The sequence below is a fragment of the Bemisia tabaci genome, unplaced genomic scaffold (assembly GCF_918797505.1).
Source record: "Bemisia tabaci unplaced genomic scaffold, PGI_BMITA_v3".
NCBI classification, from domain to species: Eukaryota; Metazoa; Arthropoda; class Insecta; order Hemiptera; family Aleyrodidae; genus Bemisia; species Bemisia tabaci.
Genome location: NW_027311737.1, coordinates 254,439 through 278,512, shown reverse-complemented (window position 1 = coordinate 278,512; position 24,074 = coordinate 254,439). Strand labels below are relative to the sequence as shown.

The following is a 24,074-nucleotide window of genomic DNA, read 5'->3' as shown; positions in this document are numbered from 1 at the left end:
TGCATTTCTCCTGAAGACTGTTTTTCAATTCATGATTTGATCAAAAATTTCAGCAAACAATATCCGGAATTCAATTTTATAAAAATAAAATTTTACAAAAGTAAAAGACGCGAATTGAAAAATGTTCTCTCATTAAATGCAGTCGATGAATATCTTTTGAAAAGAGTGCCACGGCAACAGAGATTGAACCCCCAAAATTGTATTTTTACTGGACAATGACCCCTGATTCCCTTAATGGAGATGTTGCATGTGTGAGGGATTTGCGATTTGACCAATTCTTAGGTAAAAGTTCGCGAAAAACACGATGGTGCCACTGGTTTTTTCTGAAATCATCTCCCAAGCTCAAAAAAAGCTCTCAAAGTGAGGCCAAAATGGAGGGGATATCCCACCCTACCCTGAGAGTCCACCTCTACATTAAAACAAACTCTCCATGCAAAGATAGGGAGCAAATACATTGACAGGGCTGCCACTTTATTTGGGGACTCCAAAACTGAAAACACGGCAACCCTGCTAATGTATTTGCTCCATATCTTTGCATGGAGAGTTTGTTTTGATGTAGAGGTGAACTCTCAGGGTAGGGTGGGATATCCCCTCCACTTTGGCCTCAACTTGTAAGCTTTTTTTGAGCTTAGGAGATGATTTCAGAGAAAACCAGTGGCATCATCGTGTTTCTCGCGAACTTTTACATAAAAATCAATGGTCAAATCGCGAATCCCTCACACGTGCAAGATCTCCATTATTTGTTTTTCCGCCATTGGTACTTTAATCACTTTCATAAATGCTATGACAAAGGACCGTTATAACGATTACGGAACGAGGAACAACGGAATCTGTGAACACAATTTTAACTTCCGTTTCCGTTAATGATTAGTCTTTCTAGTTAAGTTTGCTTCCTTGATCGGGGATCTAGTTTATCCATAATTATAGAAAATTCATTGAATAGTTTTTTCCTCTAAAATATAAATTAGCAGTGAGGAATTTGAGACACCGCAACCAAGAAATGCCCTTTCTGCATCCAACGCCCCAATACCCTCCGTAGGCTACGCCGTAGTGATCGGGATGACGAGAAATGAAACATGTTTACCACAAAGAACTAAGCTACGTGAATTTTTAAATTAGGAGCTACTATTTCTGACTCATCTATAAAAGCAACTATCTGCATAAAGAGGAATGGAACATGAAATGTTCTAAAACGAACCGCAGGAGTTCCTCATTGCAAAATGTAGTCTCTTTAAAATGTTGGTTCCATGAACCAATTGTATTTCTCAGCACATGGTCAAATTTAACAAGATGTGTCCAAATTGAATAGTCAGCCATGAGCTAGCCATAGACTGCAAGTGGTGAACTGTGCATCGATGAAGATGGTAGGGCACCGGTTGTCTCGAGAAGGTGAGCGAGGTGTTGCAAGTCTCGAGCGTCAAACAATGAAGTGTCGTCACCAGTCCGATGAAACTCGCTCTCAAAGGACACGGATCAGGTCAAAAACCAGTTAAATTATACCCAATCTATAGATCATCATCGCCGTTTGATCATTTTTGAACTGTGGTGGTATTTCAATAGTATTTTTACAAGTATGTGTGTTCTCTGCCGTAAGCAGGAACGCCGCATGAGCATTAAAAGGCAAACATCAAAAAAAAATATAAAACACCAATATCTTTGTGATTAGTTGAAAAAGCTAAAACTTTCACATTTTATTAATAGTTGAATAATAACACTAGAAGCAATTTTAGAATTGACTGACTAGCTAATCTTAATAAATAAAGTGCCTGATAAAAGGCCCTGGTAAAAATTGGCAGTAGAATCTGTGCTCCAAAATACCATAGACCTAAGGCCGGCTGTAAGATTTCCAATAGCTTCTATAGCCGGCTACACAATTTCTTATAGCCTTGTGTAGCCGATGGCGATTAAGCAACTCACAGCCAGGCGATAAAGTGTATGCTGAACGTCACTAATTATGGATGCTAGGACTTGGTGAGTTTTTGGACCACTGCTCTCTTTTTGGGCCATAGTATCTTGATTTATTTTGCGAGGAAAGCTCCGTACTTTTGATGGATGCCTGCCATTCCTAATATATTAGAGAGCCTTCAGTTTCGTATGATACTGTGCAATACCTCTGGTGTGAAATAGTTGCTTCAAGCGCCGTGGCACGCTGCGGTGCGGCAGGCGGGCAGCCAGCGCGAAACGCGCATTGGCGCCTACAAACCTAACAGGGATACTTCACGCGTTGCGCAATGCGTGAAGTATCCCTGTTAGGTTTGTAGGCGCCAGTGCGTCGCCGCTCCGCTTTGTGTTGGGCTCTAATATTTAATCTGGCGAGGTCAGCGTTATTCAACTCATGATTTTGAAATGTTTGCACATCCTGTATGGATTATTCTCCTTTTAATTGATGAAAAAAATATGTATTACAGGAAAATATAACGTGTAATTTGTAAATGTTAAGATGGTTCCGTATCAAACTTAATGATTTCCAAAGCACACAAATTTCTACACAATTTCTTATAGCCTTCTATAATCGATGGCAAAAAATCAACAGCCAGGCGATAAAGTGTAAAGCCCGGTGATAGGAACTATAGCCCGGCTGAATAATTTTTTATCGCTTCGTATAGCCCGGCCGTATGATTTTCTCCGCATTCTACAGCCAGCTATATGATTTTCTGTAGCCTTCTTTAGCCGGCTATAAGAATTCCTATGGTATTTTGAGACGCTACTTTTATCGCCAATTTTTACCATGGGGTTAAATTGTAAATTTAATTATAGGTTAAAACCTCTTTATTAAAATTTAAACAACTAAACTGGCGCAGGCCTGGTACTGGTGTTTGGTGGTGACTGCCTTTCCTATCAGGTTATTTTTGAAAAAAGTTATGAATATTTTTCTTTGAGATTTTCAGACTTTTTAGATCAAATTACGAATGAAATCTTCTGAAAAAGTGGGGGAGACATACTCATACATTTTACTGATAATGTGTGATTGGTCGAGAAAAATGTGGCAACGCCTGATGGCACCTAAGATGTTTTTCCTTAGCACAGCAGTGCTCCCTCCTATAGAGTTCTAGTCTTTAAAGAGCAATAATAGATATTTATAAAGTAAAAACATCCGCTTGATCTCCAGAGCAAATCTGTAATTTGTTAGAGTAACAATTAATATGATTAAAGGGCAGTGGCGTGGCGTGAAGGATCGATGATCGATATATCGCCATTTGAAGCTATAGTAAAGAATCGATTACTAAGGTGTTCGCTCCGAACGCCCTGATGATCGATCTTTTTCCATAGGTTTGAATGGCATAACAATCGATGTATCGCAATTCACGCCACGCCACTGTTAAAGGGGTAAATGGTACTCCCTCTGACTGCCACACGACCAATCCCCAATGGACGCTTCCTGAGTACATTTCAAAAATTCAAAGGAAGTTACGCTCAAGAGGTTATATTTGCGAATCTACGAAATCATAAAAAGGCCGATAGACCTTTCAAAAGCGCAATGACCAACAATGAAAATTTAACAAATCAGGTGCTACGATTTTTGTGAAGGAAAAATCGAAAGCATTTAAAGAAGAACCCTAAATCTTCGATTCATTCTTATCTAAAAAATGGATCGGTCGCCATTTTCTGTAAGAAGGCAAACTTTTTTTATTCTTCATTTATCCCCGTGAAGTGCCTCATTTCCAATGAGGGCATTTCACCATAACGGTACGGTTAAGTACTTACTTTCCGTGATTTCGTTCGTGGTGGAAAGCTTCAGCACCGAGCAAAATGTCCACCTACCTCAAAGTCATTTCAGTAGCTATGGATGTTATTTTTAAAAATCACCAAATAGTTATGTCCCTGTTGAGAGTATTCCGAAATTCATCACACACTGGAAAAAAAAACACATTGGATCTAGAGTCCAGACTCTTGGAAACATTGACAAGAAAAAATACTCTTGATACAATCGGATTTTTGCTTGAATCAAAACGAAATCCGCTTAAATTAAGAGGCTTAGTTCTTGATTTAAGCTAGATTCTGACTGAATCAAGAGTACGTTTTCTTGTCGATGTTTTTAAGAGTCTGGACTCTAGATCCAATGTGTTTTTTTTTCCAGTGCACGGAAAACAAAAAGCACGAGGTTGTTGGATGATATGGACGTTTCGAATTAATTGTGGTAGTACCCCAATTAACTATATGGTAGCACCCCAATTAATTATGGTAGTACCCCAATAAATTCGGTAACTAACCCATATGTTGCGTTACTACCCTAACTTGAGTTGCGGTACTACCACAATTAATTAGAAATGTCCATATCGTCCAACAAATTGAGGTAGTACCACAATTTTAGGGGATAACCCCTGACACTTTTTTTCCGTGGATCCGCCCAACGCACCCTCAAAAACGTAAAATTCAGCAGATTGGTAAGACCGAATTGTTGAGAGCTCCAGCTCGGAATCACAGACTCTCCCGCGAAAGTGAGTCAGAGAAACAACTCATTAACACGGTTGCCATTTTGGACATATTATGAGCATCCCTTGAAGCTTTTCGCGCCACAAGTTGAAGCTGATATCTGTCCAACTTCCAACAGCAACACTGATCATCACTGTCTGGTAAGACGACCAAGTTAAGTGAAGCTGCACAATAAACCGTACAGTGTAATTAGAAGCTGTTGACTCGTTAACCTTCGGTTCGAAGCCCTCAGTCTCCACCCCCCCCCCCTCTTCTTCCCTCTCAAAGCGTCGCACAGCTAGAGTCCAGGAAGGTCGGACGAAATGTGGAAACTTTAAAGGCTTTAAACTCCGTTTATACAAAACTTTGAGGTTCTAAAAGTGGTTCCATTGGTTTCCTCGTAAAATTTTTCGCCGGAAGCACCCCTTAAAATTTAAAATGTGGCCAAATAAACATCAAAATTTGCAGTTTTAGTCAAAAATTTCATGTCTGACCTCTCGAATTGACTCGATCCACTGTGCGTCGTCGCGAAGATATCAGAGAATAGCGCGCGAAAAAGTCTGTGCTAGGGACTGAGATCTGGACTAAATTTGACATGAGGAGGTCATGCAACATTTTGGAGGAAAGTAAGTTAGGAGTAGTTTAGAGCCAGACAGGCCGCACGTTTTCTCCGGAAAATACTTTAAACGCGGGAGAAAATATTTTGAACGTGAATAAGTGCGTTAAAATTCATATTGAGCATCATAATTTCTATGGATGGATAAAACATCGAACCTTCTAATTTCGGATTGATCTCAATATGATTCTGCGCCTTTCTCTGGCTGTCATCCTAAGGAAGAGCGCCGTATGAAACTTCAGACGCTGCTACATTTCCTTCAATTAAACCTTAATTTACCGGGAAAATTGTGAATTTTTTTTTTTTAATTTCTCGAGACAATTTCGTTCACAATTAAAGAGGCGGAGAGGCGAGATTTTCAAACACCGCAAACGAGATACTTGGTTGCAGACTGACGCCGTCGATATAGTTCCTTTTAATTTAAATGCGTTCAAATAAACCACCTGATTTTTGCACTTCAATGTTCTTTGTGATTTAACTCTTTTGTACATAGTTCCTTTGACTGCAAATAGAGTCCCTTTATTCTGAGAGTCAAGACAACACCCCCTCATGGAGTCACACACGGGAATAAAGATTACAGAAATTGAACGTTTTTTGTAATCTTTGATCGGCCCATTCTCAAATTCCTTTCTCCGTTCCCTCTCTCATTCCGTTTGTTCCTTGCCGAACCCGTAATTCCCTGGTCCATTCCAGATTATAATCTTTGCAATCGGTAAAAATGTAATCTTTACTCCCGTTTGTGACACTGTGAAGGCCTATAATACGGGAACCAATCAGAAATGGATTCACATTGTCTTGACTCTCAGTATGAAGGGACTCTAGCTGCAAATACGTCGAATTTTACATGGAGTTGCTTGAAAACCGCTCGATGGGAGCTTTCCGCGCGTGGTACAGTGACACACATTTCCGAGCTGCATTTCGACCTGCGAAAAATGCCCTCTTACCCGACTTAATGACGCTCACTCACACACTCGCAACCACCCGCGAACGCACACGAGCAACCGGTTTCCCGGCGGTGACAGCTCCGAACACTTCCAGCGGTTCTAGCGGAGCATTCGTGAAATTAATCACAAAATAAACACAAGGTCGCGTTACTGGATCGGTTGCACTTGACTCGCGACTCGGTACCCCCCCCCCCCCCCCTCCGATGACCGCACTCACGCTCGCACGTTCAGGCATTGACCCCTTTAAAGTCATGTTTGTCATATAAATTCATCGGATGGAGAGTTACTGCTGCCGTGCTGAGGAAAAACGCCGTAAGAACATTCGAGAGTTGCCAAATTTCCGTCGATGAAACGTGTATTTTTGACAACATTCATGCATTTTTGTCCTTGAAATTTTCAGGTATTTCGGAATGAATTGCGTACAAAATTGTTTGAAAATTTTTAGGGGGAAAATATTCACAATTTGCCCGGTAAATTGGGTTTTTATCGAAGGAAATTCTGGCAACGCCTGAAGGTTCATACGGCGTTTTTCCTTAGCGAGGCAGAGTGGATCTTTTGCGTGTCTTTTTTCGCGCGTTAATTATGCCTCGAACAAATGAGCTTTCGTTTATCTGTTTGCACTAATGATTTTTGTTTCGTTAATTCCTGGTCATTTAATTTTTTTTTTTTTATATTTGTTGTTTTTTCTCTATTTGATTCTGTTAGAAGGGAAACGTATAAAGGAGTGAAGTTGATGACAATGCAACGGCTTTAAAGCGGAGAATCGGAGCCAAGGTTCTGTTTGAAAAAGTTACCGGTGAGCGGAACGCACTGAGACGAGGGTGCACGTTATGATATTGCTCGTATTATGTAATGGTTTTGTGAGTGATTATATTTGGTGTAAATTTAAGTGAGTAATGCCGTTTTTTTAAGCTTTGCTTGGTAGAATAAGTGTGGGGCTTCAGGGGGATTCTGGCGGTTTTTGAGTACCCACAGGTCCTTCATTTCGAAATTATTTCCCCAGCCCCCACACTGGAAAAAAAAAACACATTGGATCTAGAGTCCAGACTCTTGAAAACATTGACAAGAAAAAATACTCTAGATTCAATCAGATTTTTGATTAAATCAAAAGGAAATCCGCTCAAATTAAGAGGCTTGGTTCTTGATTTAAGCAAAACTCCGATTGAATCAAGAGTATTTTTTCTTGTCGATGTTTTTAGGAGTCTGGACTCTAGATCCAATGTTTTTTTTCCAGTGCATATGAGGGGCTTGGAAGACAAGTGCGATTTTCTCTTTCGAAAAATACGTGTTTGAAGTTGCGAAATTACAAGGATCCTTATGTCGGAAAGAAAGTTCAAACTGACCTTTTGATGGTTTAAAACTGGAATTTGGGAGCGCACAGTATTCTCAGAATATGTATTTTCGATCGTAGTGCATACACCTTTTTTCGTGGAACATCGAAAATGAGAAAATAATACATCTCAACATTGATGGTCAAATTACTCTCTTCACCCACAAAATAATCTACAAATCTTTGATGGGTATGACATCAAAAATGTGTCAAAAGAGTAATATGATCAAAGATGATACTTCGGCGAAAATACACGTTCAATTGCACGCCTGATAACGGGGAAGAATCTTCACTGTTATTCGGAAATGACAGTCACTGATACATTGATACAACTATTCGTGCTCCAGGGGTGACCATGTTGCATACCCTAAAAACTGAAGGCGTTTTGCCCTCTCAGAGGCGCGCCTAGCCCTACCATGATCCCATAAACGACTCGCTTGAGCCTCAAACGGCGGTGAAGCATTGCTATTTCTAACAGTATGATATTACTGACAGGGCTGCCACTTTAATTGGGGACTCCAAAGCTGAAAACACGGCAACCCTGCTAATAGTCCGAGAGCCAGACGACTTTGAGTGACAAACTCGGGATACATGTTTTGACCCCCTAAATCGATAGCCTTGCATGCACTGAAACGGAAAATTTTTGTCTGCCGCCCTCTAGCCTGTGCCATCACCCTCATCTAGGCCCTCAAAGTGGTCCAAAAAACACCATCTGGTGACAAACTCCTGACGCTCGGCAGACAAGTCTATTATTAAAGATCATACCCAGGGTGACTAGAAAAACTTTGTCTGCCGCCTTCTAGCCTGTGCCATCACCCTCATCTAGGCCCTCAAAGTGGTCCAAAAAACACCATCTGGTGACAAACTCCTGACGCTCGGCAGACAAGTCTATTATTAAAGATCATACCCAGGGTGACTAGAAAAACTTTGTCTGCCGCCTTCTAGCCTGTGCCATCACCCTCATCTAGGCCCTCAAAGTGGTCCAAAAAACACCATCTGGTGACAAACTCCTGACGCCTAGTGCGGTTGCAGATGTACTCCTGTGAGCAGCTTGTGTAATAAAGTTTGAATGATACATCATTCTCTTCGTTTTTTCGTGTAGAATCCGATTTTCGATGTTGTCAAGTCCAAAAATGATGCTGGTGCCCCCAATTCAAGATGGCGCCCAAAATGGCCGCCCCGGGGGTCAAAATTCCAAAATTTGAGAATATTGTCGAGTTTGGTATCCATTTATATGTAATTTTGGTCGTAGAATTCATATCTGGTGTCAAAAAATAATTTCAACCCCTTAGGGTCCGTCAAATCCAAGATGGCGGCCAAAATTTCAACTTTAATGATAATTACCCAAGATGCACCTTTCACTGTCGAATGACGTGTCTTCATTTATGTTAATTAGGTCAGAAAACCTACAAGGGAGGTCTACAATGCCACTGCACCCTATGGAGGGCCAGGGTTCACCCCCTCCTACCCCCAATATGGCCGCCGCGGAGGGCATAAATAGTGACATTCTCTCAGAACGTCATAGTAGGTGTCCATTCCTATGTAATTTGAGGCGTAAATTCCAAATTTCAAGTCATAAATCGCAAATGTGAGACTTGCAATGGCTTATACCCTATATGGGGCCAGGGGAACCCCCTCAACCCCCTCTTCTTTCTAATATGGCTGCCATGGGGGGCATAAATAGTGAAATTCTCTCAGGACGTCATGTGAGGTGTCGATTCTTATGTAAGTAGAGGCTTATATTCCGAATTCCAAGTTGAAAATCGCAAATTAGAGGTCTGGAATGCCATTTCACCCTACGCGGAGCCAGGAGCAGCCCCCTACCCTCTTCAAAACGGTCGCCGGGGGGGGGGGGGGGGGCATAGTTGCAGTGGGATTCTCTCAAAGCGGCATGTGAGGTGTCGATTCTAATGTAAATAGAGGTGTAGATTCGGAATTCCAAGTCGGAAATCGCAAATTAGAGGTCTGGAATGCCATTACCCCTACGGGGGGCCAGGAGCAACCTCGTCCCCTCTTCAAAACGGCCGCCGGGGGGACATAGTTGCAATGAAATTCTCTCAAAGCGGCATGTGAGGTGTCGATTCTCATGTAAGTTGAGGCCATTTCACCCTACGCGGGGCCAGGAGCAACCTCGTACCCTCTTCAAAACGGCCGCCGGGGGGACATAGTTGCAGTGAAATTCTCTCAAAGCGGCATGTGAGGCAAGTACATAGAGGGTTGCCACTTTATTGGGAACTCCAAAACTGAAAACACGGCATCACTGCTAATCTATATCTGCTCCCTATCTATCGCATGGAGAGTTTGTCTTGATGTAGACGTGGACTCTCAGGATAGCGTGGGATATCCCCTCCATTTTGGCCTCAACTTGAGAGCTTTTTTTGAGCTTGGGAGTTACTTTCAGAGAAAACCAGTGGCACCATCGTGTTTCTCGCGAACTTTTACACAAGAATCAACAGTCAAATTGCAAATTCCTCACACATGCAACATCTCCATTGCCATAAGGAAATGTTGAATCCCCGAAAGTAAAAGCTTCCACCTGTCGCCAAGAGGCCGGTGGAGGGTCTCTTGTCTATAGAACCTGCGCAACTGGACATATTGAAAAGCCAGAGAGCTACTCACCTAGCTTCGTTCTTTGGTGAGTTTCGACATTTTGGGACGGGGCGGAGCCGGTCGAAGACGCCGTCTCCCCGCTGGCTGCATCGGGGGCGGTCACCCCCGGATCGCCCTCCAATTTTCTGGAGATAAACACGGACGCCTGCTCTTCCGCACTCCCGTCGAAGGAGACGTCGCACCGGGGGTCCGTCTGCAACCCGCACAGCCGCGCGAGGACCCTGCACACCACGTTGTCCTTCCGGCAGGTCTTCTTCACGAACTCGATGTCCTTCGGGATGTCGATGGCGTCCAGGGATTTCTTCGGGTCCAGGATCGTGGGCACCACGACCTCCGCCAGGTTCCTCCGGAAGAAGCTTCGTCGCTCGCTACTGATCGCGTGCGTTTTCATGTTGGTAGATTTGAATTTCCCGCCCACGATTTGAATTTACCGCGCAGAGTTTGGATTTGCCGCACTTCGAGTTTCAATGGTTGATCGTGCCCATTGTTTGCACTAATCCGCGTTGGTTGCGATCGGATGTTTTTTAGTTGAATATTAGCTCGATGAGTGTCATTATTTCAGGGCTTAAATCACTCCCCACAAACGTACTCTTGCTGTTTTCAAACAAATATATGATTATTTAATTCCACTTTTTTGGTCAAATTTCCGAAATAATGCTTGAATTTATACAGATTTCCCACCCTTTAACTCGCACGTGTAACCGTATTATAAATCGATATTTTTGTATAAACGGAACCGTTGTATACTCCTAATTAACCTACAATTCAAAGAGGTTATTTAATTATAATAGGTTGTATTTACTAAATTGCGAAGTTTAGTAATGCTCTGATTCTTTCACCGATATGAATCTTATCAGACACTAAGTTTGGTGGAGGGATGAGAAGAAAAATTTGGTTCGTTGAACGTCAATTGGAGCATTTTTTACACGTGTGTGTATTATGTTTCAAAGGTCGATTTAAAATGTTATTTTTCTTTCGGATCATTCTTTTTCGTCGCTTCCTCTTAATAAATCATTCCGGAAGTCAAGATAAAAGCTCGGGCTATCATTTTTTGTTCACTTTCTTTTAAAAGTACTTTCCCCAAACAAGCATTGCATCACGATTAACTTTTTTATCCTGGTTTGATAAAACAAATTGGCTCATTAATTAAGTAATCATGAAATTTGAAGATTCTATTCAAGCTTCCCGGTTCCGCGGTAACTTCCTATCAATCGGACACCACTTTATCTGTGTAAATTATTCCGAATTTCCTCATTCATCACCAATTTTTTCACCGAGTTTTGAGCGGGCCTTGCGGAAGTCTGGGGTGTGTTCCCTGTTCAATGACCTGAAACAGAGACACAAACAACGTGTTAAGTAACACTGATACAAAGCAATTTAATAAAATAAAAGCTTATAAAGGCATTACAACCGTCTGTGCGAAAAGATACCTCAGTATAAATGCAGACACGAAATTATTAAGAAGAAAGGTCTCATGGACATAAGTTATTCTACGGCTCAGGTGGAATTGCAAAAACCTGAAAGGGTGGGGAAGGGTATAAACCTGTTCAATATTATAAATAGTCGTCATATCTTTTTGTAAAATCCCAAAATTCTTACGCAGATTGTGGAGTTAAAAGTAAATTCTAGATCTTCCTAATGATCTCATCGTGATTTTTGAGTCAATCCCGTAAGAAACAATTGAGAGGCTTGGAGAACAAGGCATATACTTGCAGTTTTTCCTACTCGGAGGATTACGTGTTTGGAATTTCGAGATTAAATGGATCCTGATGGCGAGAAGAAAGTTCAAACCGACTTTTTGATGCTTAAAAATTGGAATTTGGTAGCCAATTTTTCACAGAACATGTATTAAGACTACTTTTACTTGAAATTATTAATATCTGAATTTGTTCAACAACTGCACTTATGCACCTTGTCCTCAAAGCCCCTCGATTCTTCTTTTTACTCAAGCAAAAGTTTACTGCAGACAGACCTGTTATACTGAATTAAATTTTATGGTAAAAATTGTAAGGTCATCATTTCATTACTTCAATCAGTATGCTCTATCATCCATTACGTAGCCACAGAGAAGACAGATTTTTGAGCACTGCGAACACAATTGTCTCAAGATGAACGTATATTTTGAGTTATTTCTGTACATCACTCTTCATCGACTTGTTCTTTCCGAAACCTAAAATTAATTAATTTATAAAGCCTACTCACCATTTCAAAGAGCAAGGAAGTTGCGACATTCCGTTTTTGAATGCAACTTTTCCCGTGTTTTTTGAAGAAGATGAACAATAAAGAATGATACCGGAAAGAAATTGATCGACCTATCGCATGGCAAAGGGTGTAAACTCTTGAAATTCTCTCATGAATTTAATTTTGCACAAGGAACCTCTACTATACTATGTTTTTTCTATTCTTTTTTGTGAATGGTTTCTCGAAAATGTTTTCTGATTAATTTATTAATTTAATTATTGTCAGAATGAAGCGTGTCTTTTTTAAACTAATTTATACCGTATTGCGATTCATAAAAATAAATTTTTATTTTTTTTCTTTTAACCTGGACTTTATGCCAACTCTTCTTCAACGTTAAAAACAAACAAACCCGGGGGTCAGCCCCCTGAACCCTAAAGAGCCAAACCCGGGGGTCAGCCCCCTGGTCCCTCAGAAGCAAACTGTCATAAAAGCCCTCAGATAAATAACAATTTTCAGGATGTCTAATTTTACCAATTAAAAAAAATTTCAAACGTCATAGCTCAAAATTTAGTTTAACAATCAGAATTCTTTAAAAAAAATCACCAATGGAGGCTACTGATATGTTGTTTTTACAACGGCTATCACATGACCTCAACAAATACGGTTTATTGAAATCAAGCAATTAATTAACTACGTAATTAAAAATCACAAATCAGGTAAATTAGCTCATCAAATAGATTATAATTTTTTGACGTCATAAAAATCCAAAATCACGGCCTGAATGCTGTAAGAGTAACAGAACGGTAGAACGCTGCTGGATTCACTTCATTCGAAGGGGAAAACAAAACTAAAAAATCTAATTTGGAGATTCCAAGATGAACTCTAAAACATTTCAATAAAATACGTTTTGGATTATATTCTCCCCTCGGAGTAATATGGACTCAGATTTATTCTACCGCTTTTTTTAAACACGCGCACAACAAGAGATTTTTTTATAAAAATAGAGAACAAACAAATCCGAACAAAAAAAATTGATCGAACATTCAACGTAATAAAAAAGATACTGCGCGCACCTTGTATACCGTCGGCACTGCAAGTCAACAATACAACAAATTGTATCAAAGGCTGACTTGGTGTTTAGATTGCGATAAGAATTTTCGAGGTGGGAAAGTGAAGATCACTTTTTTTTCTAATTGCAAGTACCCATCGCGCGTTAAAATTTGAAGGTCAAAGAACGTCAGTGCGCACGCGTCGATTGGATTCCCGCGCCTCCAAGTTCAAAACGCTGACCACTAGATATAATGTTGCCGCACTGAACGTTTCCCACTATGGACTTCGTCTACGATAGGACCGTCGTAACACGTCTAATATCTGGAAACCCCTAGAATTTAGAGACTCCTGGGGTCAAACGGCTAAACGATAAGAGCATGCTCCGAGAGTCAAAATGAATTTTTTTTCTTAAAGCGCTCTAAAGACTATACCTTTCGCCCCCTCCGCGAATTTTTGGAAGAATTTTTGTGGACCCAAATGTTGAAAAAGGTTACGGAACAAGACTCATGAAAAATCAATTCATTCATGGAATTAAAAACATGAAAATCTGAAACTTATTTACAGAGCTCTAACGAGGTCTTGGATTATTTGATCAGCGAGCCGATAGTTGAAATTGATAGACAAAGCTATAGACAAGGTTTAAAGGTTTTTTTTTAAAAAAAAAAATGTCAAGCCTCATAAAGAATCTCGAGTCTCGTCAACATCATATCATACCATCATTGCTTGTGTATTGGGTATAGTGCACACTCACACAGAGTGCATTTTTTCAAAAATTGTACGATATGATTCCACGATGTAAAAGTTGAGAAGTTACCCGAATATGCATCGTAGAATTGACAACAACCTCAAAAACAGTACTTATTACTTTTACATTCACGTAACCCTGACAATATTCCACAAATGAGCTGCAACTGGAGCAACCTTGTCCGTAATAAGTAACTTTTTTCTTACTTTCAGGCGTAAACAGAGAAAGAGAGATAGAGAGAGATGATGTATGAAATACAGCGAAGCGCTTGAGGAAGATTGCACACTTTCCGTTACATTCACGATGAGTTAATCATTCGTCTATTATAAAATAGTGTAATTGAGTGAACTCTCATTCAGACCTCGCGTTTTATCTCGATGCGACAGAAAATTCTTTATTGATATCGTGGCTTTGAATTCATTTACTTCCATAAATAGTGATTAGTGATCACGATGGAAAATTAAAAATATCAATTTACCGTGACTTTTGACTCCCGCCACGGGTGGGATATCAACACATGTCTCGAGGTGGATGTAATCTTAAGTTTACGAGGCGCAGTAACAAGTGAGAAAATATGTGCATCTATTTACGGAATAGACGATGTCTAAAATGTCTTAGACACACGGATCGATCTATTCACAAATATGTTGCGTAATAACACCTGCTTTATCATATTGAATTAAGAAAAATAATTTTCTTCGGTTTTTTTCCTTTTTTCTTTGAGTTCCAATCAAATTTTCAGTCGTATATAAGTACATTAAGTTTAGGTACATTATAAGGGTGCTACCCACCGGTATTAGTCTTACCTCATACTTGTAAGTGAGAGTCCCAAGGATTTCAAGATTAGTACAGAGTACACCCTGGTCCATTATGTTTCAAAGAGACTCGTATCAGTGTTAAAAGAAAAACTAGGAGGACAAGGTAAAAAGTGCACAAATTTAAGTTTACCCCCACTTTTACGACTGAACCGAATTCTCTATAAGTGAAATCTTATAAAAAGTGTTTTGGCCGCGTAAAAACTTTTTCGAGAGCCAACTATGAACCTTCTTTTCATTGGACACTTGTATTTCTAGGTTAAGATATCATGAAAAGAACCTGCATTTCTCTCTATCTCTCTTTTTTTTATGGAGCGTCATTTAATAACCTGCTTGTGGATACGTTTTAAAGATACAAAAGATAAAAAGTGCTTTGAAATTGAAATGATTAGTAAAAAAACATGAATTCTGTATTTCAGTTCAGCACTGAATTTTCGCGTATCTACGAGTATCTGAGCGTAGAGAAGACATGTTTTCTCTCCAACTTGGCGTTGATTCCATCGCAGCAACTCAACAATATTTAAAGCCAATCGCTGTAGGTCTATGTAGCAAAAACATTTCAGTCGTACGCGTTTACACATTTGCGCATGAAAAAGGTTATCTAACAGATGCGACGGAACACTTCTACGTCAAAAGAGCACGTTGCAAACGTGAAGTTATGCGATTTTGCCAACAACATTGTTGAGTGCAGAAATGAAACTATCAAGTAATTACCTATATTCGACCTCATATAAATTCTTTTTTTTAAAAACCACAAAAATATGATTTGCTAGTAAGGGAAATTTGTCTTGGACTTTAAAGAATTTTGTAACAAAATATATGGCTAGCGACGAAATAAAACACGAGAAGAGATTAGGTTACATTTGATGTAGTTGAGTTGATTTGAGTTAATGCCATCATTTAATCGTCCGCCTCGGAAACTAAAAATCTTAATAGTATCTTTGTGAAAAAGAGTGGGTCTATTTCAACATTTTAAAATTGCGCAATACCGTTTTTTTCGTACGGGTAGATAACTGACCTAATCTCATGGAATTTTTTTCCTTACAACCATTCAAATTCGGTGCCATATTTAGAAAAAGTTTTCTGGGCGGTGCATCAGCACGAAACTGAACTATTGATAATTTTGAGACGTTCCAAATGGTCTCACAAGATTTTTTTTTTTTTTTTTTTTTTTTTTTTAAAAAAAAATCAATTTTATTTTTCTCAAACTATACTGTAAACTGCAATGCGGTTATTGTACCTTATTGTGTAGAAACGTATTGAATCACGATTCAATTTTTTTTCCTGAAACTTTTGGCGAGAGGATCTATTTGACCTTCACCACTTTACATGCCATAGACTAATTTTCGTACCTATTTTTTTCTCTCAAGGTGAAGATTAATCCTTTCTCAATATTACTTCGGTCCGAATGAACTTTTCATAATGATAAGTAACTTCGAAGTGCATGCTTACAGCTCTTTCCTAACGCACTGACTCACAGCTTTTCAAGGTCCGAATCTACGGCAGTTACTGTCAATCGCGTCCTTCACTTTCCTAAAACTTTCAATCAAATACCGTTGAACTCGAAAAAGTTCGATCATAAAAAGACGGCCGATGACTTTAGCGGGAATGATTTGCATTTTTGACCCGAGCAGATGTTAAAAGTTGTCTCAACTTCACCTGCAAGGACGAACCACGAGCCTCTGTGAATTATTATTATAACGCACTTTTCCTTGACTATCTCGCTGCACAAGTGATCAATGATCATCCTCTCCTGCAGTCCTACTCCTAACTCATATCGATAAACCTCCAATTCTAAAAGAGTCGAGTTTGAAGATAATTACAGGCTTCACATTCCGCGAGAAAATGTTAGTGTCAAGTTGACTTGAAGTGCAAACATTCAAGGAATAATCACTGTATTTGAATTTTGAAATAATTGAAATTTACCAAATGGAGTATATCGTAGTGAACAGTTCTTATTCGTAGTATGCCTCCCAAATTACTTTAACAGCGCAATGAAACTGATTTATGCATTAACAGGTGAAGAAAACAAGGTAACAAGGTGGAGAAATGGTGCTGGGTCCACACCATTTCGCGGGGAAAACAAAGCCAAGAAGTTCCAAAAATTAAAATTAGAGTCAAAATTAATTTTTTTGAACTCTAATGCGCACCAGTACGAAACTGAGAGGGAGAGTGTTCAGCTCAGGCAGTTTGCATTGGAATATTAAGTTGGAGTCACGTCGAGAGATCCATACCGGTTTGGGCCTTTTTAGACCTCATCTGTAGATCACACTCGGCAGTGAACCCCCCTCAGTTTCGTACTGGTGCGCATTAGAGTTCAAAAAAATTAATTTTGACTCTAATTTTAATTTTTGGAACTTCTTGGCTTTGTTTTCCCCGCGAAATGGTGTGGACCCAGCACCATTTCTCCACCTTCTTGCACTAACAGGTCTATTATGAATGTATTGGGTTATACAATGTTACACTCAAAATCAACAATTCAGGTAACTGCATGCCCGGCTTTGACTTTTCACCTCGACGCGACAATTCAAATATAATTATTCTGCAAGTATTATTATTAGGGGAGGTTGACAAGATATACAGGGTGATCCACGGTTAAACAGCCGGATTGCAGGAGCGTGTTCTATAGGGGTCAAAATAAGACTTTTTTGTTGTAGAAAGTTTTTTTCAAAAGTGCCCCCAGTCGGAGCTACGGCTCATTTCCCCTGAATTTTGGCAAAGTTTATGAATTATCCTATGAAAATTGGAACTTTCCTGTATTTTTATACCATGAATTCATAATTTATCTAAAAAAAATGGAAATCTCAATTTAAAGAGGGGGTTCGGGGGTGTTCTGGCTCCAGCAGCCTGGCCGTTCAACCCAGAATCACCCTATATAAAAGAATTCTCAGAGCAATATGGGGGGTTTGGAGGACCTTTGCCTATAATGCCGCAGATTTGGGAGCTTTTTGAAACTTGGGAGTTCATTTTAGAGAAAAACCAATGACACGATCGTGTTCTTCATGAAATGTGTCTCACGAAACAGTGCTAATATCATTAATCCCTGACGCAAGCAAGAGCTCTATTGTTGACGCTAGATGCGGATATAGCAATTTGGCAACACCGGATTTTCTCCATTTAAACCTATGTTAAGTAATCGATTCTCGTTGGGGCACCTGGCCCTTCCAAGAATCGAAACATTTTCATAGGTTTAAATGGAGAAAACCGGGTGTTACCAATTTTCTGGATCTGCCAATGGTTGTCGCCTTCTTTTCACCATGGTTTTAAACGCTCAGCCGATAGGCAGCGCTTTTTGATTTCGACTTGCCTCTAGAATACTAGTATACTAGTGATAATTCGTTTAAATGGCGCACCAGCTCATCGATGTGTAGGCTTTTGGGGGGGGGGGGGGTCCAGTTTTAAAATAAATAAAGCTGTGAAAACCGTATTTTACGCTTTTAACGTAATGCGTGGGTAGTTTCGATTGTTTGTCTATAAGAAAATTCCTTAGCGGTAGAGTAATTCTTATCGAAATTGATCGTTGAACTTAAATGAAGCCTAAAAAAAAAACGCGCCTGATGAGCTCAAAGGTGACTTTCACTTTCGGGAAACAAAAAAAACGCGTTTACGGTTTCCTTGGTAACCTTTGTTTGCTATCAGCTGATGTTTTATTTCCATTTCCCAGCCAAGTCGACGGAGTTTATACTTCCTTTCTTCACTAAATACATTGACTAACACCTGAGCGCTTTTCTAATACGACAGTATTAGAACTTTCCCGCTGGTTCCTTCTTCTCCCGGTGGACCGAATAGTCCGAGAGCCCGATGACATTTTGCGACAAACTCGTGACACAAGTTTTGACCGCTTGAATCAATAGCTGCACTCAAATTGACACTGAAAATGATCATTGGCCACGTTGTAGGGTGTGCCAACACGTGGCAGACAACCATTTACCGTGTCAGTTCAGATTCAAGTAGTCAAGACTTGCGACCCGAGTTTGTCCCAAAATGTCGTCGGGCTCTCGGACTAGAAGAAAATGCGGAGCATTTTCATTTTAACCGCCTGTTAAGTTTCCAGCGATAGTCGGTTGGCAAGTGGAAGCAACGGGCGGCGATTCCGAACATGCGAGATCTCGTCGAGTGCTAGCTGCTCTCCTTGACCGGATCTTCCGTCAATTCGCCTTCATCGGCCCGTTAGCTCTTATCTCGCTCCGACTTCAGCTCCAGCCAGCACCGTTCGCGTTTTCCCATTCATTTCTTTCCGCCGATCGGATCGGGCCAACGGTCAGTGGTCACCCGGCCCGGCGACGACGCCGAGAAAAATAGGTAATTATAACTACTCCCACTCCGAACGGCGGCGTCGCCGTTACGACATCGTCGCCAACTCAGCGCCAAAGGCTCCGACCGACCATGAGTCACGTGCCGTTGGGATACAATGTAGACCCGGGCTTTTAGACCCACTTTTCTAACCTACTATTTGCCTTTACTCGTTTCTAGAGTTAGCATCAGAGACTGGAGGAGACCTTCCACAGGCCTTTTGGCGACAGGTGGAAGCTTTTACTTTCGGGGATTCAACAGTTCCTTATGGACAATTATAAGGGAGCAACAGTCATCACCCTAATTTCGGCCGTTGACCTACCTACATGGTCCATGATGAGCTTCGGGTGACGTCATGAGCCAAACAAGTTTCCTAAACTTCGGCCATTTTCGGCTTGTTTGCGAAACGAAACTGCCAACACGTTGTTAAACATCAACCAGGTAGGTAATTCAACAGTAGAATGCTGAAGTCCCGAAAGTAAAAGCTTCCACCATGGCCAAGACACTAGTGAAGGGTCTCTTGTCTCTAGTTAGCATGGACGAGAGAGTGACCAAAGGTAAGTGAAACGTAGGTGTGTTCTTGCCGACCCTTTTGGCCGAAACACGGCTTTTCATCCCCCCCGCACCGGCGCACAGTGGATCGAGTCAATATGAGAGGTCGGACAAAATCTGGCAACTTTATACACTTATAACTCCGTTTATACAAAACTTTGAGGTTCTTAAAGTGGTTCTAATTGTTTCCTCGTGTAATTTTCTTCCAAATTCACTCCTTGAAATTTAAATACGGCGAAATAAACATCAGAATTTGCAGTTTTAGTCAACAATTTCATGTCCGACCTCTCTAATTGATTCGATCCACTATGCGGCGACCTGTGGGCTGCTTGTAGAAATTGATGGACACAGTTATAGACAAAGCAGACAAAAGGGATATGGAGGGATCCTTTAAATGGAAGCGGGTAATTGCAATAGACAAAGAAGGTAGGTAATATACCTCCAGACAAGTAATAGTGAGCACTACCATTTTAAAGCACTTTTTAGTACTGTTCCATTAGCTTCAAGACACTGCAACTAGGAGATTCATTATCAGGGCGTCATCTTCAAGGGGTAATGGCGTATTACCATGTAAAACAGCATTAGTTAGGAAATATGTTGAGTACAAGATAGGAGTAAGTGCGGTCAAACGCAACAAGCTGTTGCCTTGGAAGGAATATCACCTAGCATTTTCGTGGAGCATATTTTTCCCCTCTTTTGAGGCAGTATTTAAAGTGCAAATATGTAAATCGAGTCTAATGCTGCAGAGACTGCCGACATTTTCCTATCATTCAATCTTCTTTTTCTCCTTTTTCTCCCCAACACGCGATCGTACATCGCAAATGCATTTTTTAAAAGGATGTTGCTGCAAGGGTCCGTGATTGAAAACTTGTTTCTGGTCTGCGAGGAAAATGGTACCATTTTCACATTAACTGATGCTGATTTTTTCCCCGACTGAGACTGAAAGTGTTTGTTTCAGCCTTACATGTAGCAAAGAGTACACTCATAGCAAAAATGAAACCCGTTCCAGACTCTAGTTAGAATACTTTTCTCCTCCAGCCCCTTAATAATGCATTTATACCTTTATTATTGTTGGCTAGATGTGATCTTTGTTATGATTTCTAGAACAAAAGATAAAAAAGGGCTAAACATTATTGGAATCCCATGTCAAAATATGAGTGTTTATGAGAGTGTCAAACTTTGAACCTTCAAAGTGGTACCTTTTTGCTTTCTGGTCCTTGCTATCATGGTAAATTATAAGAAAAAATACACTAACAACATGGGTATAATAAGGCTAAAAAATTGTAAGACACAGCCAAGACGCGCAGGGCCAATTACATGCTCATTCTCAAATCCATAGAAAGCTAAAAATTGAAAAATCAGAAATGAGCTTGAAACTGATCTATAGGTAGAAATTATTGTAAGTCAAAAATCAGAGCAAAGATGGAAAGCGGGGCACAACCAGCTCCTCTTTCCAGAGAAAGAGGCAAGAGGCTGATATCATGTCTAAAGTCTGAAACAATATTACTGAGATTTTTGCGAAAAATTAAATAGGAAAGAAAATTAAAAAACGTGACGTGTAGCTAGGTTTATTCTGATTAAAGTCCAAATAAGACAATGACCTGATCCTAGGGCAGCGCCGATAATCGGAGCGAGGTAGCTTTTTGCCGTCCGCGCCAGTTACGAGGTGTCAATGATCGATTCTCGATATTTCCCCAAGTGAAGCTATGGTAAAGAATCGATTATTAAGGTGTTCGATGCGGACACCCTATCTATCGATCCTTTTCCATAGGTTTAAATGACAGATCAATCGATATATCGCCAAGCACGCCAGGTTACCGACCGGTGCCGTGACAAATCGTGGCCGAGACCTGCGGGCCGATTGTTGAAACTTATAGACAAAGCTATAGACAAAGACGACAAAAGGGATTTGGAGGGATCCTATTGGTGGAAGCAGGTGGTGGCAATGGACATAGGAGGTAGGTAATGGACTAACTAACGGCAACCCACTAAAGACCCGACAGTTAGTCCATCATTTTCTTCCTTAGTCTATAAGAACCAACCATGTCAACCAATAGGATCGCTCCATACTCCCTATGTCTTCTTTGTCTATCGCTTTGTCCATCAGTTTCAATAATCGGCCCGGCCCGCAGAGGAGTTTTAAATGATGCATACTTTGATAATGGGTAGTTTAGCGGCAACCTTTGAGAGACCGTATATGGATAGTCCATCATTTTCCCCTTATATAGTCTATAACAACCCGTCACCCGTTTCAATCAATAGAAAACTCTGTTTTTCCTTCGTCTTCTTTGTCTATAGCTTTGTCTATCACTTTCAATAATCAGCTCGCAGGTATTATTGCTAAAGCATAGGATGTTTCGAGCAGCCACTTGGTCTCTTCGAATAAGGAATTTTGAATGACTTGCGTGGACAATCTCGGAGACTTTAACGAAAGAGTAGGAAAATAATCAGTCCACTGCTGGCGGGAATTTGGGTGGGCCTCATCAGGAAAATTTTAGAAAATTGATCTACTTTGGTTGTTTTTTGTGGCTACTCTCTCGTAAAATTTAACAGTATGAAAAGAAGGTTCACCGCTACCTATAATCCTCAAAAAAACCTCTCGAACATTTTCCTTTTGCCTATCGCATCATACATTCAATGAAGCGAGGAAATGCACCGGTTTGAGGGCTATTTTCTATTTGTAGATTTTCTTGACAAAAAGGGTGAGTTAACTTCTTTTTCAGTAACTGACATGCTATGCGAGGAATCGGTTAATCTGCCATTTAAACCAACCGAAAATGATCTATTATCAGGGCGTTCGCAACGAACACCATAATAATCGATTCTTTACCGTAGCCTCTAATGGGAAATTTCAATAGTCGAAATGATTCTCACGTGGTTATAGGCGTTTTCAAGGTTTCCCCCCTCCTTATTTCTTTCCAAAAACAAGAGCTTTAAATAGAGTGAAATCATACGTGAAAAATATGCGTGACAGTGGCTAGATCTTTTGTTAATTTAGGCTTGGTTTTCTTACGTCTCTCTTTGGGCCAACCTGATCGGCGACGAACCGACGATTGAGGAAAACTATTAACGAGTGAATTTGAAAAATCACGATGAAAATTACATGCAATAAGAAGTAAACTTTACACATTTTAAATGTGCTGAACGTAATTTTCATGCAATTACATCTGTAGCGAGGGCTAGGGCACAATATCGCTTAACTGAAAATTTTGGCGAAAATGAGTTAGCGATTTTGCCGAATTCTGCAATGAAAAATACGTAAGCTGATGTTTTTACCTTTTTCCGCAATTCCGAGTAAGACCGCTATTGTGACGCTGTAAAATTTGAAACCATTATACAACTATCCTCAACTCACCCATCCTAACTAAATCATAACACTATTTTCCACGTAATCATCTCTCTCTCTCATTTCAATTCGTATGTAGTTGGCTGTATGCCCCACTGGGATAAAATCCATTAAACCGACAGGAAAATAAAATCCAACCTCAAAATTACAAAATCGCGAAGTTTTTTCTTTGTCATGTAAAATCGTCAGTTTTTTGATACACGGTATTTTTCCTTAGTCATTGATACACAGACTTCTTAGCTGGTTGTATGTCTTTCCTGGTCCACCAACTGGACCAACTGGCACCAACTGGTTTTCTGGTTTCTGGTTCTTTGGTTGGTCCACCGGACCCATTTATTTTTATTCATATCTTTTCTGTATCTAGTAAACCTCGGATTATCCGAACTAATACGGGGGCCCGATCAGTTCGGATAATCCAGAGCTAGTCACTACTTTTCGTGAAATGAATGAAAAGTCGATGAAATTAGTGCAAACTACTGTAATTTGATACTTTGGTAGGCAAAATTAGCATTCAAATATTTAGTACGCTAACACAAAAGTTTGATTGGTGTTGACCTATTTAAAATATTCTGTGACTTTCTAAGCGCACGGCCAACTTTTTGGCTATTACCTCTCTAATAATGGAGTAACTTTCGACGAATGAGTTCGGATAGTCCAGAGTTCAGATAATCCGAGGTTTACCGTGTTCCCAAAAGTTTCCCAATGCTTTTCGCGTTTCGAAGCTCCTCAACAGTTTATTTATCTTCAGAACGTTCCGAATCATGACAGTTAGCTTCGGCTGTAAGACTCCTGGATGGTCCTTGAAATGATGTGACTCAGATTCATTAATAGTGTGAGCAGTAAGCAAGGTGTTGGGTGTTGCAATTATAATGACAGTGTCCACTGCATTGGCACGCTGAGTTCAGTAGTTCGCTGTGCTGCTAGCTAAATATTAATAGCCTCAGCTGGAGTCTCGTGCCGCTAACTTGGGACAATGCTCAACGCTACATTGTAGAGATTGGGACTCTGCAGTCGATGGTATAGATGGCTACGCAAAGAGATAAACGTCTGGTTTGAAGATTCACAGCATATTGCAGAGATCTTTTTGTACCCGACTTTGTTAGATGATAAGGGTGTTTCCAATGGAGATGTTGCATGTGTGAGGAATTTGCGATTTGACTCTCGATTCATATGTAAAAG

At 40.3% G+C, this 24,074-nt stretch overlaps 1 protein-coding gene across 6 annotated transcripts in view; it reads right to left on the bottom strand.

Annotated features, from left to right (window-relative positions):
• Positions 1-24,074, bottom strand: part of LOC109042338 (scavenger receptor class B member 1) — an 88,867-nt gene that overhangs the window by 51,840 nt on the left and 12,953 nt on the right. The window contains exons 1-2 of one of the 6 annotated variants that reach the window (XM_019059021.2): positions 12,999-13,356; positions 9,923-10,507 (exon numbers count right to left, since the gene is read on the bottom strand). In XM_019059021.2, coding sequence (XP_018914566.2) covers positions 9,923-10,304 — 382 coding nt within the window. In that variant the 5' untranslated portion in view covers positions 10,305-10,507; positions 12,999-13,356. The other 5 variants (XM_019059022.2, XM_072305660.1, XM_019059020.2 and 2 more) reach the window with 5 other exon arrangements.